The 15,777-nt window shown below is 37.4% G+C and overlaps 1 protein-coding gene and 1 long non-coding RNA gene across 2 annotated transcripts in view; one reads left to right on the forward strand and one right to left on the reverse strand.

Annotated features, from left to right (window-relative positions):
• Nucleotides 1–2,484: 2,484 nt before the first annotated feature.
• On the forward strand, nucleotides 2,485–4,881 carry LOC134675294 (uncharacterized). The gene is made up of 3 exons (XR_010099723.1): nucleotides 2,485–4,018; nucleotides 4,058–4,734; nucleotides 4,774–4,881. It is a non-coding gene; the product is annotated as an uncharacterized LOC134675294 (long non-coding RNA).
• The window catches only part of LOC134675248 (dedicator of cytokinesis protein 1), a 101,629-nt gene continuing 90,717 nt past the window's right edge, over nucleotides 4,866–15,777 (reverse strand). The window contains exons 38-42 of the mRNA XM_063533466.1: nucleotides 15,661–15,768; nucleotides 13,427–13,465; nucleotides 7,637–7,736; nucleotides 5,812–5,943; nucleotides 4,866–5,117 (exon numbers count right to left, since the gene is read on the reverse strand). Coding sequence (XP_063389536.1) covers nucleotides 4,990–5,117; nucleotides 5,812–5,943; nucleotides 7,637–7,736; nucleotides 13,427–13,465; nucleotides 15,661–15,768 — 507 coding nt within the window. The 3' untranslated portion in view covers nucleotides 4,866–4,989. The remainder of the gene's footprint in view (nucleotides 5,118–5,811; nucleotides 5,944–7,636; nucleotides 7,737–13,426; nucleotides 13,466–15,660; nucleotides 15,769–15,777) is intronic.

The following is a 15,777-nucleotide window of genomic DNA, read 5'->3' on the forward strand; positions in this document are numbered from 1 at the left end:
TCACCTGACGATATGCAGTCGAGTTCTGCAGCAGTTCTGATAGACAGCAGTTCAAATGCTCATCTCTGTATATCTATGTATGGATAATAAAAGTGTAGAAGAATATTATATTTGTATGGAAGCCCAAACATTAGATGTTTTTGGATACAATTATGCTGATAATCTGTTAAGACACTTACAAATATATTTGGCATCTTAACAACCGTTATTGTGACGATATTGTTTGTTTTTTGTCAATTAATTATAATCTTAGTCATAAAAAAAAAACTTGATTTCAAATAGTTTGTTCTTACGACTCCAAAAATCTCAAATTATACCTAATTTCTATATCGAATACTGTAAACATTTATTCACTTATAAAATAAATAGAGTTATATACAAATACTTGAATTATTTCAGATTATCAACAAACTAATATCTGCAGTCCAATTTTTCTAATTAAAATCTAGCCTCTAATTTATTTTTAAACAAAATTTAAATGTGAAAACTATTATTACACACGGTTGAAAATATTGTGCTATAATTAAAGTTAAGAACTTTTAAAACTAATAAAACATTTAAAACAATCTAATCGAAAAATAATTATGTCTTTATATAACACCGCTTACAATTACATAACTCTCTATAGTTCGTTTTTTTTTGCATTAGAAAGAGCTTGAAAGAAGGTAAGCAATCTTGATAAGTCATTTAATACAAAAACGCTTTTTAAAAATCAATCACTATTGTGAAAGCAGAAGAATATAAATGATCATATTAGATTCATAATTGTTCTATATTTGCCATAACTTATTTAGGATGGTGTATAGGAAAAATGAGTAATCCCACATGCATTTTGCAATAAAATGTCAACTTTAAGCGTCAATTTTTTGACATCTTATTGAAAAATTAATGTGGGTTGACACATTATTGCTTATCAGCATCCAATTTTTTTAAATGTGTATCAATTGAAATACACATCAACATTGTTTACCTTATTTCTAAAGCTAAAAAAACGAACTATAAGGTAAGGTGGGGTAAGACTAACATAGTTTATTTTGCTCGGGGCAAGACAAACAGTATAAGGATTCCATACAAGTGATAGTCTTACCCGGGTGATAGTCTTACCCCACCTTACCTTATATCTCATAGTAATATGATTTTAAAATCAAACTTTCTAATATAATTTCTTTCATATAATCTGAATATCATTTTAAGTCCTTTGGAAAAATGGCATCAAGCGAAGTTACAATATCACAAATATTATTAGAAAATTACGTATAAAAGAAAGGTGGTTTAATGGATTATATTATATTAAAGTTGAAGGTAACATTGTAACATCATTTTGACTTATATCTGTGAAAAATCTGTGTTTTTATTTATTTCATTTAAGCTAAATGAAAAAATAATAATATTGCTTAATTTTTTTTATATGTTTCATATTTATATTTATTTATAAAAAACCTTGCGAGTGGAATTGGAAAATAATGCCATACGAAACTTTCTCGTTCATCAAGTCTTAGTTAAATGTATTAGAGCCCATAAATATGTGACGTATAAAATATTAAAGAGGAAATAGCCTCGTTTCAAAATAAAATAAATGTTTTTTTACACATTATTACTGGAATTATAAAACATTATTTAATTATTCATTTAAAAGATAGACCAAATAATGCTAAGACGCGTGAATTATTGCAAAATATTGTACCCGCGACAGAACAATGCGATGTAAGGTGCCATGAGTTTTGTAATATCGATTACGCTTGGCATCCCACAGCGCCATCTACTTTAGCTCTCAAATTGAGATTACAATATTTAGAACCACCTTACGCTTCTCCGTATTTCTATATCACTACACCTTATAAAACAAAGGCCCCCGCCGCGTTTGTCTGTTTGTGATTATGTTCGCGATTAACTCAAAAACTACTGAACGGATTTTCATGCGGTTTTCATCTACCAATTCTTGATTCTTGAGGAAGGTTTAGGTGTATAATTTGTAAAGGTTTTTTGTAGCGTGCGAAGCCGGGGCGGGTCTCTAGTATGATATAAACAAAACAATGTTATCCACATTTCTATGGCCTGGCATTATTATCACTATATGTTATGAAAGTGGTAACTTCTGTGGTAAGTACTACATTATATTAATGGTGGGTATACGTACTAATTGCCTTTACCTATTAGTAACAATTGTTGAATATCGACCTTATTACATACTAATAGAGTCCATTTTCTATTGTTTGCGTGAATTATGTGACATATGGTTGCATCTATTCTATAATAATGTTTTGTGCAATCTACTTACAGTATACAGGATGCATATGACCTAGGGGATCAAAATGATCGATTTGTATAAACCTGTTGTGCATGTCGTATATAATTCTACTTGATAGGTAGTTCATAACTCTTCAATTACTATAAATACATAAAATAGCTTGAATTATAACATTTGATTTGACTTATGACTCAAAACAATGTGTTTTGAGTTTCAGTTAATGGCTTTACACGTTGTAAAATCAATTATATAACTACTGTGAGTTAAATGTAATGCACGTGTTACAACAACGCTACATGCAACATTTATTATTATAATGGTGTTTTTATATTTTACTTTTATATTCATATTATAAATGACCTAGCCTAAGAAGAATGATAAATAAAGACTAAAATAAGAAATATCTACATTGTTGTATGTACCTATTTATATTAGCGCAGAGGCGTCATATTTTTTTTTGCAAAACAGTCAATTTGGCTAATTTATTCTACAAGAATAAAGTGCCAAATTGTCTCAATGGCTCGCCTGCTGTGCTCGCTTGGATATAATTAAGAGTAATTGGTGCGCGAATTGGTTCTAAATGGATTAACGGCCCAAGGTCACATTCACCCTGTAGTATACATAACTCGGTAAAGACAAGTAATCAACTCTTAACATATTTACAAAACACATTATTTACAATATTCAAACGATTGTAGTTTCCTACACAAATAAATCTGCGTCTATGGGATAAATGCGCACTAGAATCATAACTACTGATGCAGTTGTAGTGCAGTTTTTTTCCATCGTAATATTTTCACGGAAACTTACGAACGTGTATTGCTATTTTAGTCAGTCTCGGAACAAAAAGTACGCTTCATAATAAGCTGTCTGATGTAGTCTGTGAGCGTCATAGCATGGTGTCCTAATAGGGACACTGCGTACAAAATGTAATCGCATCTAAACCTATTTTTTTTTCTAGATGCGCAATTGCCCCATGGACGCAATTACCTTATAAATGATCGCATTTTGTCTACTTTGAGTATTACTATTTGTAATTATTCAAGACGTTTTCTTTCGTCGAGTTAACGTAGCTCATGAAATTAACATTAACACTTAAAAATCGAATCAATCAATCAAATGTACATCTCACTCTTCTCTGTCTCTTTTTTTGCAAGTTAACGAAAAGTGATAGAGAACGACACTAAAATACTGCCTAAGATGCAAAACTATCTTGGCATAAAAGTTTGCCGTTCATAGTGCTAGCTCACTTCGGAAAAATCATTGTATTCTAATTACAGTCGAGTCGCATCATGGTAAACTCAGGGCATGACATATTTCGCAACAGTATGGTTTTTCTATTAAGCCTACTAAGTCAGTGATTATGTTGTTGATGTTTTCGGTGATGGGATGGGAGGGGTTTGTCCGGATGATATATCGGCGCTCGTCCGTCGCGTCATGGAGTTTACAAAATACTTGCGTTCAGTTACATATTTCGCAACAATATGGTTTTTCCACTAAGCCTACTAACTCAGGAGTGATGTTGTTGTAGATGTTTCTTCTTCGGTGATGGGGTGGGAGGGATTTGTCCGGTTAGTATGCCGCCGCTCGTCCGTCGCATTATAGAGTTTACAAGAAACTTGCGGCATCAGTTGCATATTTCTCAACAGTATGTTTTTTCTATTAAGCCTACTAATTCAAGAGTGGTGTTGTTGTTGGTGTTTCTTCTTCGGTGGTGGGGTGGGAGGGGTTTGTCCGGCCGATATGCCGCCGCTCGTCCGTTGCGTCAGAGTTTACAATAAACTTGCGACATCATATCAGTATTATCAGTGACATGTTTCGCAACAGTATGGTTTTTCCACTAAGCCTACTAACTTAGGAGTGATGTTGTTGTTGGTGTTTCTTCTTCGGTGGTGGGGTGGGAGGGGTTTGTCCGGCCGATATGCCGCCGCTCTTCCGTTGCGTCAGAGAGTTTACAAGAAACTTGCGACATCATATCAGTATTATCAGTGACATGTTTCGCAACAGTATGGTTTTTCCACTAAGCCTACTAACTTAGGAGTGATGTTGTTGTTGGTGTTTCTTCTTCGGTGGTGGGGTGGGAGGGGTTTGTCCGGCCGGTATGCCGCCGCTCGTCCGTTGCGTCAGAGTTTACAATAAACTTGCGACATCATATCAGTATTATCAGTGACATGTTTCGCAACAGTATGGTTTTTCCACTAAGCCTACTAACTTAGGAGTGATGTTGTTGTTGGTGTTTCTTCTTCGGTGGTGGGGTGGGAGGGGTTTGTCCGGCCGATATGCCGCCGCTCTTCCGTTGCGTCAGAGAGTTTACAAGAAACTTGCGACATCATATCAGTATTATCAGTGACATGTTTCGCAACAGTATGGTTTTTCCACTAAGCCTACTAACTTAGGAGTGATGTTGTTGTTGGTGTTTCTTCTTCGGTGGTGGGGTGGGAGGGGTTTGTCCGGCCGGTATGCCGCCGCTCGTCCGTTGCGTCAGAGTTTACAAGAAACTTGCGACATCATATCAGTATTATCAGTGACATGTTTCGCAACAGTATGGTTTTTCCACTAAGCCTACTAACTCAGGAGTGATGCTGTTGTTGGTGTTTCTTCTTCGGTGGTGGGGTGGGAGGGGTTTGTCCGGCCGATATGCCGCCGCTCGTCCGTCGCGTCAGAGAGTTTACAAGAAACTTGCGACATCATATCAGTGACATGTTTCGCAACACTATGGTTTTTCTACTAAGCCTACTAACTTAGGACTGATGTTGTTGTTGGTGTTTCTTCTTCGGTGGTGGGGTAGGGGGGGTTTGACCGGCGGATATCCCGCCGCTCGTCCGTCGCATCATGGAGTTGTAGAGGAAGGAGCCCCGAGGCGTCAATACTGAAACAATAGTAGAAAGGAGAAATTGAAATAGAGAGTTACTGTCATGGTAAATTATGTAGCTACAGTACATTTACTGCCATCTTTCGACAGACAATTAGACTTTGATCATTATTGTTTCACTGATATGTGTTAACTTGCACCAAAGTCAAATAGCGTTCTGTCGAAAGATGGCAGTTAATTTACAGTGGCTACATAATTTACTTTGACAATCCGTCTTTATACACTCTATTCTCTTTGCTATACTTAAGTATATCTAAACGCCAAATTTGAATGCAATCGTACTATATTAAATGTAAAATATCAAACAAAATAAAACCAAATCAAATCCAAATGAAGGTTATTAAATATTTATCATCTAAAATCATCATTTAAAAGTCAAATCTACAAGCAAACATAAAAAGACAAATCAAAATTTGCAGTTGATAACTTTGCCTCACATGTGAATAAAATGCAACTTTGCTATCAGTTTTTGAAGTGCAAAGTAAGCCTTTCCGAGGCAGCAGCTGGTGTGGTAAAATGTATTTACCAGTGTCGTAGTTGTTGCGCGGCGGGAGAGGCTCCGGGTTGTTGTTGTGGTCGCTGTCGAGGGTGCTCCGGTGGACGGCCTTCTCTGGCAGCGGCGGAGGCTCCTCGTCTTCTTGGTTCGAGTCCGTTGTACCTGCGATATGTCACAATATGATAATGTATTTACCAGTGTCGTAGTTGTTGCGCGGCGGGAGGGGCTCCGGGTTGTTGTTGTGGTCGCTGTCGAGGGTGCTCCGGTGGACGGACTTCTCTGGCAGGGGCGGAGGCTCCTCGTCTTCTTGGTTGGAGTCCGTTGTACCTGCGATATGAGAAAATATAACACCCTCGCCATATAACCAACTTTATCTGATTGAGAATTTTACGAAAATATGTGGTTTCAAAGTTACTTTAAGTTTGATAGGTTTATTTGCCTTCAACTTCTTTACCTAATGACAATATTTTGCATTATCTAAAGCAGTGTTTTTCAAACTTTATGGTGTCACGGCCCTTTATGACCACGAAATTTTTTTCGCGACCCCCAAACCCCATTTCTACGTTTTTTATATCTATATAGAGTCTGTGCGGAAAGAGAACACGGGGCCGATTTTTGAAATTCGATCGCTCGATTTCGTGTATTTCGCGCAATTATATTTCCACTACTAGGCATTTAAATTCTACTAATAGAATTGAAAAAGAGTGGCCAATACCACTAGATTCCCAATTTCTATCGCTCATATTTTAAAAATTATATAATTATTATTTCGCCGTTTTCCATGAAATTCAAAAATCGATGAAATGAAATGTATGGGGTCCCATACATTCTACGACCTCTTTTCTCACAGTCCATCAATGGTCGATATCAAAATAAAAAAAAACAGGCCAAGTGCGAGTCGGACTGGCAAAAAAATCAAAATTCATCATCTGTGAGATCCAAAAAAGCGTTTAGTGAAATTAATTCCCAGCAAGCTCCACATCATTTTAATACCATCATTTGGTCCTAAATGCGAATAATCTGAGTTTGCTCCATCCCAGGAGGTGTGGATAAATTTTGAAAGCCTTGACATTTTACCTTGGATTGACAAAACCACTCGAAATAGAGGAACCTACCGTCAAAATTAATGTCACTAACAGCAAACAACAAGGTTGTTGGGGATCAGACACTGGTAAAATATTTAGGATTTAACAAGATTTTACCAAAAAAAAATCAAATTCAAAGTGGCAACCACTTTTTACAATGTTTGACTAGGTACTAATTCACGATTTCAGATATCGATTTTTACCATAATTAGAGCCAATTTTCCGTCGGGCGTACCATTTTTGAACTACAAGCAAAAAACTGAAAAAGAGCAGAAATTTCTACGCAACTCCTGGAATGGAGCAAACTCGGATTACACTAATTTAGAACCAAATGAAGGTATTTAGACGATTTCCAGCTTGCTGGTAATTAATTCCTGGAAAAAATCTAATTTGACTGGTCTAACAGATCTTATAACTTATTTAACTGTTTAAAAAATACAGTTTACCTATCTAATAATGTTTTGTTTTATTGATACGTTATACTGTACGTTAACAACCGTTAAATTTTAAAGGATTGGATTATTTTTAAGTTAAAAAAATGAAATCTGCTTTCCATAAGTTTCTTTCAGGACTGAGTTTCGCGACCCCCCTGGACATGTGCCGCGACCCCCCTGGGGGTCGCGACCCACACTTTAAAAACACTGATATAAAGTATTAACTCGGCAATTTAATGCAATTTGAAAACCTACCGACTGCGCCAAGTATAAAAAACTACATTCAAAACCTCACTGTATGTTACTACATCTTTTTTTCTTTTCTTTTTATTTTTTAAGGGACTATTCACACAGCGATTTGAAGCTTTAAACCCTTACCCGTAGAGTTCCTTTTCGAAGGCGGCGCGGACACCAAGCTCGCTCGCTGCGACATTCTCTATTCCACCTCGGACGCTCCGTTACAAGCTAGACAACGAGCGATTTGAAGCCTTAAACTCTTACCCATAGAGTTCCTATTGGAAGGCGGCGCGGACACCAGGCTGGCGCGCTGTGACATCCGCCTCTGCTCGACCTCGGTGCGCAGCGGCCGCTCAGTCACGAGCTAGACAGAGACAAGCGTATGTCAGTCGTGTTAGTTCAGCGTTCAAACTTTGGGGTACAGTCGCCATCAGATATATCTCAGCGGACAAGGTGCTCGCAAATATATGGACACGGCTTTAGGCTTAGAATGCGAATGCGTGCTCTTATGAAGCATGTCATAAGTTACAATTTTTGCGGTTCTGGAATCGCAAGAAATTAATCGCAGTGCGTTATAAGCCTTATTGTCAAGGCAGTAGAGTGCGTGTCCAGATATTTTCGAGCACCTCAGCCGCTCCGATATACTTAATAGCGACCGTACAACTATGATAACCTCCTAAGGCCCATATAAGAAAAATTGGCAATTAAAAATATAATTAATACTTATATTGCAGAAAATATGGTTGAAATTCATTTGTTTTGGAATGGAACGATATAAAAGAAATGCAACTGTGTTCTGGCCCCAATTTCACATCGGTGACAGGTGCGACGTATTCTAAAATCACTGTTGCTGACGTCACAGGCGTCCATGGGCTACGATTACCACTTACCATCGGGCGGGCCGTATTCCTGTTTGCCACCATCATTGTATTATTAAAAAAAACTTTATTATATCGGAAAAAAACAGATATTTCTCCTGCGAAGTTTCTGACAATTGTCAAAGATTTAGAAGAATTGTAGGTAATTCTTGACAGGTAATGAGTTATATGTCGGAATTTCGTGACAATTGTAGTGTTTCTTGTGACAATTGTCATAAACTTAGCAAGAGAAATATCTGTTTTTTTTCCGATATCATAAAGTTTTTTTTAATAATACAATGATGGTGGCAAACAGGAATACGGCCCGCCCGATGGTAAGCGGTAACCGTAGTTCATGTATGCCTGTGACGTAAGCAACAGTGATTTTACAATTCGTCGCACCTGTCACGTTGGTGAAACAGGGGCCTGATTGAAAATTAATACATTAGTAAGTATTATAATTAGTAGTGTGGGTGGCACCGTGGGCCTTAAGGGGATATCCCAAGTTTTGAACGGTATTTACATATAGACTGCCCGAATTAAAAGCTAATCCTGAAATGAATATATTAACTAGTGTAAATTATATACATAATACATCGAAATCGACGTAATGTCAGCAATGTTTATTTATGAGATAGAAAAAAATTAAAATACTATTGAAAAGAATAATTAAATAATTGTTAAATTTTAATGTCTTTCACCTGTGTGGGGAAAAATAATAGTTAATTAAAAAAAACCTTAACAACCAATATAACTACTTTGCACCGAATATCGTAGTCACCTGCAATAATATGTTACTCTTCGAAGGCCGCAAAAATATGTGACACGCTCTTATAGCTCTACAAATAAGATCGTGTCAGATATTTTTGCGGCCTTCGTTGTTTAACATATTATTGCAGGTGACTGTACCTACTAACAAAATTATTTTACATAGAAACTTACGATTTGTTTACACGAATATAATGACAATTAAAACATTTTGCTTATTATTAAAGCTGACATGTAAAGCCAATTAATACAATACATATAATTTGGTGTATATTTTGTGTTATTTACAATGCCAATGTGGTTATACATAAAAGCGTAATTTTGATTAACTGTGTACTGTGTCCGATGTGACAACGTGTCCGGCCGATTGTACTTTTGAGGGTGTCCTTAAAACATAATTATAACATAAAATTTACCATATCTCCACGTCATATGACTAAGACTGAAACTTTTGACAGATCGCTACTATCACCACCATGTTCCAAAATATAAATTAATTTGTCGAATTTAAACTGTTGTGAGACATACTAACATTGAATAATTTTACGGTTTAGACTCACTTGTTTTTAGTCACTCGCGCGACATGTTTCGGAGAGCCTAGGTCTCCTTTCACAAGCACTAACTCAAGTAATGACACGTGCTGCGGCCTTGACCCACAGCGGCCGGGTAAACAAAAGTAGGAAAAAGGTAGTAACAGGGTGGAATCTTCATGTTAGTGAAGCGCATAGGGAGGCCAGGCGATGTTTTGAGTTGTGGGTTTTGTATGGTAAACAGTCAGGTGGGCACTTTTTTGATCAAATGCGTAAAACTCGGAGTACATTTAAAAATAAACTAAGATGGTGTTTAAAGAATCAAAATCAAATCAGAATGGATATCATTGCTAAGCAGCATGACAAAAAAGACTTTAAATCTTTTTGGAAAAGTACGCAAAGCCTCAACTCAAAGCCTTGTCTACCTACGAGTGTGGATGGGATAAGTGATCCTAGTGACATTGCCAATCTGTTTATGCGTCAATTTAGAATACAGGCTGCTCGTACCACTGAGATGGAGTATGTGGGGCAGTGCGGGGGGCGGGGGGTGGGGATGCTCAATGCTGAGCAAGCAAGTGGTGACTCGCCGTTGGTTTATTTCTCAACTCGGGAGGTGGCCGACTTAATAAATAACATGAGGCGTGGGAAGTCACCGGGGCACGACGGGCTTAGCATCGAGCATCTTCAACATGCTGGCGTACATCTCCCACGAGTTCTCAGTATGTTTTTCAACCTCTGCATCCGGCATAGTTATTTGCCTGCGAGTCTCATGCGTACACTAGTGGTGCCCATTGTTAAAAACAAAACCGGGGACGTATCCGATAGGAATAACTATAGACCCATATCGCTGGCTACAGTCACAGCAAAGGTGCTTGACGGTCTTCTTAATAAGCAGCTCGACAAGTATTTACATTTACATGATGCTCAGTTTGGGTTTCGAGCTGGTCTCTCGACGGAGAGCGCCATCTTCACTTTAAAGGAGACCGTCAAGTACTATACTCAAAGACAGACACCAGTTTATGGATGCTTTATGGACTTATCCAAAGCCTTCGACATGGTTTCCTATCGGATACTGTGGGGAAAGTTGCGGGCCACTGGCATGCCTGTAGAGCTGGTTGACTTATTCAGTTACTGGTACGAGCGGCAGGAGAATTGTGTAAGGTGGGCGGGAGCGATGTCCGACACATACAGACTGGAATGCGGAGTGAGGCAGGGGGGGGCTAACCTCGCCTAAGCTTTTCTGTCTGTATGTCGACGAGCTGATTGCCGGACTCAGCAGCACGTATGCGGGATGTTCTATAGATGGCCAAATGGTCAATAACATTAGTTACGCGGATGATATGGTGTTGCTGAGTCCGTCAGTCAGTGCACTTAGAGACCTGCTGCGCAAGTGCGAAACCTATGCCGATTCACATGGACTGAAGTACAACTGTCTCAAAACTCAGGTTATGGTTTTCTCGGTGCGGGGCAGGTCTTTAGACTATGTGCCACCCATCAAACTGCATGAACAAGAGCTGGAGAAAGTTGACCGGTTCAAATATCTAGGTCACATTATCACGAGTGGACGACAGTGATATTGAGAGGGAGCGTAGGGCGTTGGCTGTTCGGGGGAATATGCTGGCTCGCAGGTTCGCACATTGTACAGGGGAAGTAAAGAGAACCTTGTTCAAGTCCTTCTGTCAATCGTTTTATACCAGCGGCCTGTGGGTTAGTTACACTCAGAAAGCACTCAGCGCCCTACGAGTCCTCTGTAATAACATGTTTAGGGTCCTGATGGGACTCCCTAGATTCTGCAGCGCATCGGGAATGTTCGCTGACGCCCACGTAGAGGATTTCCACGCCGTAATGCGCAAAAAGATGGGGTCTATTAGAAGCAGAATCCAGAGTAGTCCCAAAGCATTCTAAATATGTTAGCGGATAGGTCAGACAGTCTTTTGCAAAGACACTGGATGTCCGCACTAATAAACCCCCATATTACGGATGTTTATTATATCAACTAACCCCGTACTACACATAAAAAAAAATTGAAAGTTTGTTTCAAATTTGATCATTAATAGCTGTCAATAGAGTTTAATATTATATCCGCCATAAATGGCTTCGTATGTGGTAAAGGGTTAAAAATGTATAAATGTAGTATATTTACATATGTAAGTACAATTAACCTAGTTTATAAGCAACAGACTAACAAATGTGGACTGTATTTGTCTGAATAAAGAAATTATTTATTATTATTTTATTATTACTAACTGCTTGAGAAAGGAGACCTAGCGCCCGTTTCTCAAAAGCTTGTAACTTGTAATACAAGCGGAAGTCACTTTTTGACAGCTTTTGTTAGAAAGGGACTTCCACTTGTATTTACAAGTTACAAGCTTTTGAGAAACGGGCCCCTAGGCTCTCCGAAACATGTCGCGCGAGTGACTAGAAACAAGTGAGTCTAAACCGTAAAATTACTCAATAAATGAATTTGTACTATTTTATTATTGTTACCCAGCTCTTACCAATTCCTTCCATTATAAAGACTTAACTTGTAAGAAGGCTTATAGTTCGTTCGCGTTAAGAATGCAATAAAATCCTCGTTATCCAATCAAACCGTTCCTAATTCGAAAGTATGCCTTCAAGTGGTCACTGTGAACTTGGGTGTACTTTCGTTTGGGCCAAATACATTTCGCCAAATTTCACTTCCCAACAAACTTATCGCAATAGTTTCATTTCCCAAAGGAACCTTTAGCAAAGTCACACTTCGCATATAATTTATTTGGTCAAATTATCATTTGGCATGATTTTACTTTGTCAAATGTTATTAGGACAAAAACTTATTTAGCAAACGTTTTTTATTGTCTAATATTATATTCCAAAAAGATGTTTGGTCAAAATTGTCACTTTGCAAATTTGACAAATAGGCATCTCTATTTAAATTTGTACTTTTTGTTATGTTAATATCGCTACGGTAATTTGGGTGGGTTGGGTTAGGTTTGAACTGCGATTCTCACAAAACGGAACTGCTATCAGAAAAGTGGGTTAGGTTAGGTTAGAACTGTGACCCTCACAGAATCGAAATGCTATTAGAAAAGTGGGTTAGGTTAGGTTAGAACTGCGATCCTTACATAAACGAAATACTATGTACCAGAAAAAGGTCATCGAAGTGGATTAATTAATTTAATAGTATAAGGAGATGTAAAAAATTTGCATGACATTTTAAACTAAAATGTGGTTTAAATATTGGTGGTTATTTACTATTTTTGGGTTACAATGATTACTTTGGTGTTATTTGCTTTAATAGAATAGCAAGATGTAACAAATCTAGTTATCATTTTACATTAAAATGGAGTTTTAATTTTAGTGATCGTTTACTACATATTTTTGGCAGTAAGAATGTTTTTTTTGACGTTACATTTTCTGCAGCCTCCTAAGCTCTCTGTTGGTATGTAAATTGTATGCCATGCAATATTTTGGGACATGTAAGTTATGCTTAATGATACATTTGACTAAATAATATTTGGTAAAATGAAACTTGTCCAAGTAATTATTTGCTAAACAATAACTTGCCAAAAAAGACTATTGCTAACTGAACATTTGCGATAAGTTGTTTTGCCAAACATTTTTTTGGGAAATGATAATTTGGGAAACATAGTTTGGGATGTGATACTTTGGGAAACGTTTTTGGCCCATTCGTTAGTAAACCGTGAACTTGATTTTCTAATCAGGAACGATTTGTTTGGTTACTAGCGTGGCTAGGCAGCGGACAATGATGATTTACTGCATTTTTAACGCGAAAAAACTATAGGGTGCAATAAGGTTAGGTTAGAAATAGTACAGACACCTCATGTAAATGTACAGAACCGTGTAATGGCATTAGTTATGTCCACATTCAGCTGATCGTAATTCTAAATGTCACTTACAGCGTTTTGAATTCGGGCAGCCATCGGGGACTGAAAGTTCTGTTTACAGAAATAATTGTTAGATGTAAAAAGCACGCACTCCCCAAAATCACACACAAAAATGTCTAAAAACTACATTTCAGATGGATGGTGTTGAGCAAAAATGTGTCAACCCACATTCATTTTGCAATCAACTCAAAAACTTGACGCTTAAAGTTGGGTTGACACATTTTTGCTAAACACCATCCAGATGTAGTGCATAATTATTTACCATCGTATTTTCACGGAAACGTACGAACGTGTCCTGATATTTCAGTCAGTCTCGGTACAAAAAGTACTGAGGTTGACTGAAGTAGCATGACAAATACGATAGTTTCCGAGACAATACGATGGAAAACAATTATGCACTACATCTGTAAATAAACTTATGGGCACACAAAAACTGCATACAAAGGCCGATGAGGAACGTAAATTCGATTAAAAATATCTTGAAAAGGCTATTTATTAACATTGAAATATTGTTTCTATTACTCGGCCTACGTATAATTGTAATTTATAAAACAAAGAATGAATAAATTAAAAAAAAACATTGTCACATGGCGTGCTTTGAAGTGTAGTTCTATGAATTTTGACATTTAACTGTCACCTAATAATTAAAAAAATAGCTCTAATTTATCGTTTCACTTTGAAGCGTCTTTAAATTTAATATCTACTTAAAAAAAACAGTCAGTCGCGCTAAACTTTTAGATACAACATTAATACTTGTTAAAAGGGGACCAAAATCAAAAGGACATACAAAACAATCGACAAAAACGTTGTATATGCGTTTACGACATCCCCGCGGTTGGTTGCCATTCGGTTCCAAACTGCCCTAGAACGTGAATATCATTCTAATGAACAATTGTATTAATTCACAAATGTTTGGGACATTCCAACTAGAGAGGGGATAATTGATTCTACTGATATACAGATAGTGCATAATTGCATATGTAGGTAGTGCATAATTGTTTTCCATCATATTTTCTCGGAAACTTTCGTATTTGTCATGCTACTTCAGTCAACCTCAGTACTTTTTATACCGAGACTGAAATGGCAAGACACGTACGTGTGCGTGAAAGTACGATGGAAAATAATTATGCACTATAGTTTGTTTTTTTTAGCATTAGAAATAAGGTAAACAATCTTGACGTGTCTTTTAATTGAAAAACACATTTTAAAAATAAGTTACGGCAAATATGTAACAATTATAAATCTACTACGATCATTTATATTCTTCTGCTTTTATAAGTAATAGTTTTTGATTTTTAAAAAGCGTTTTTGCATTAAAAGACATGTCAAGATCGCTTACCTTCTTGCAAGTTCTTTCTAATGCTAAAAAAAACGAACTATACATCTGTAAATGATTTATTAATAAATGTAGGTGTGTGGACACGTTAACTATTCTGGATTATTATAAACTTACATTCCCTTACTCATGACTAGCAAATAAGTATATTGGCAAGCGTCAAACATACTGTTATTTTTTTTATAACCACCACCACCGGAAGCTGCATCTAATCGACAAAAACACTACAGTTGTCACAGTTTTTAATGCTATATTTTTCTGAGAAATAACCTTTCTTGCATAATTTTTTTAAGCTTAGTCGACATCATATTATTTAGACCATATTGCTTTGGACTTGCCTAAGGACCATGGTCTAATATCTAAACCAGCGGTCGGCAACAAGCCGTATGCGGCCCGCGAACCTTTCACTTGCGGCCCGCGAGCCCTGCTGGCTATTTTGTATGTAATATGGTCAAACAACAATGTTTGTATGTAATATGTATGTATGTAATATGTATGTAATATGGTCAAACAACAACAAACAGGCCCAAGTCAACTTCCTTGACTACCATGTGGCCCTTGGCTGCTAAAAGGTTGCCGACCGCTGATCTAAACCTATAACTAGGTGACAAAGAGATTAAGAAATGAGTGTTCTCCTTTATATCGCATCTCTTGTCTCAGCTCGCGTAGAGGAGAGTCCGTTGAGAAGCGAGGCAGGTATTCCTTACATTTGTGCTGTTGCTGGTTCCATTCAGTAGCCTATTTAATACACTAACTATGAAGGAGTTTTGTTGTAGATATTTTACCTCTTGCTCGCGTAGAGGAGAGTCCTAAAACTCGAGGTAGGTTTTGCCATCATGTCTGCGTCCGCACTTCCCTCTATAAAGGCTTATAGTTTTGTTGTAGAGATAATATAGTACATATGATGTACCTCTTGTCTCAGCTCGCGTAGAGGCGAGTCCGACTGAGAAGCGAGGCTAGTGTTGCTCGCGTGGCTGGTATTTATGCTGTTGCTGGTGCCATTCAGTGGCCTATTGCACTATGAAGG

Source organism: Cydia fagiglandana, chromosome 21 (assembly GCF_963556715.1).
Source record: "Cydia fagiglandana chromosome 21, ilCydFagi1.1, whole genome shotgun sequence".
Taxonomy (NCBI): domain Eukaryota; kingdom Metazoa; phylum Arthropoda; class Insecta; order Lepidoptera; family Tortricidae; genus Cydia; species Cydia fagiglandana.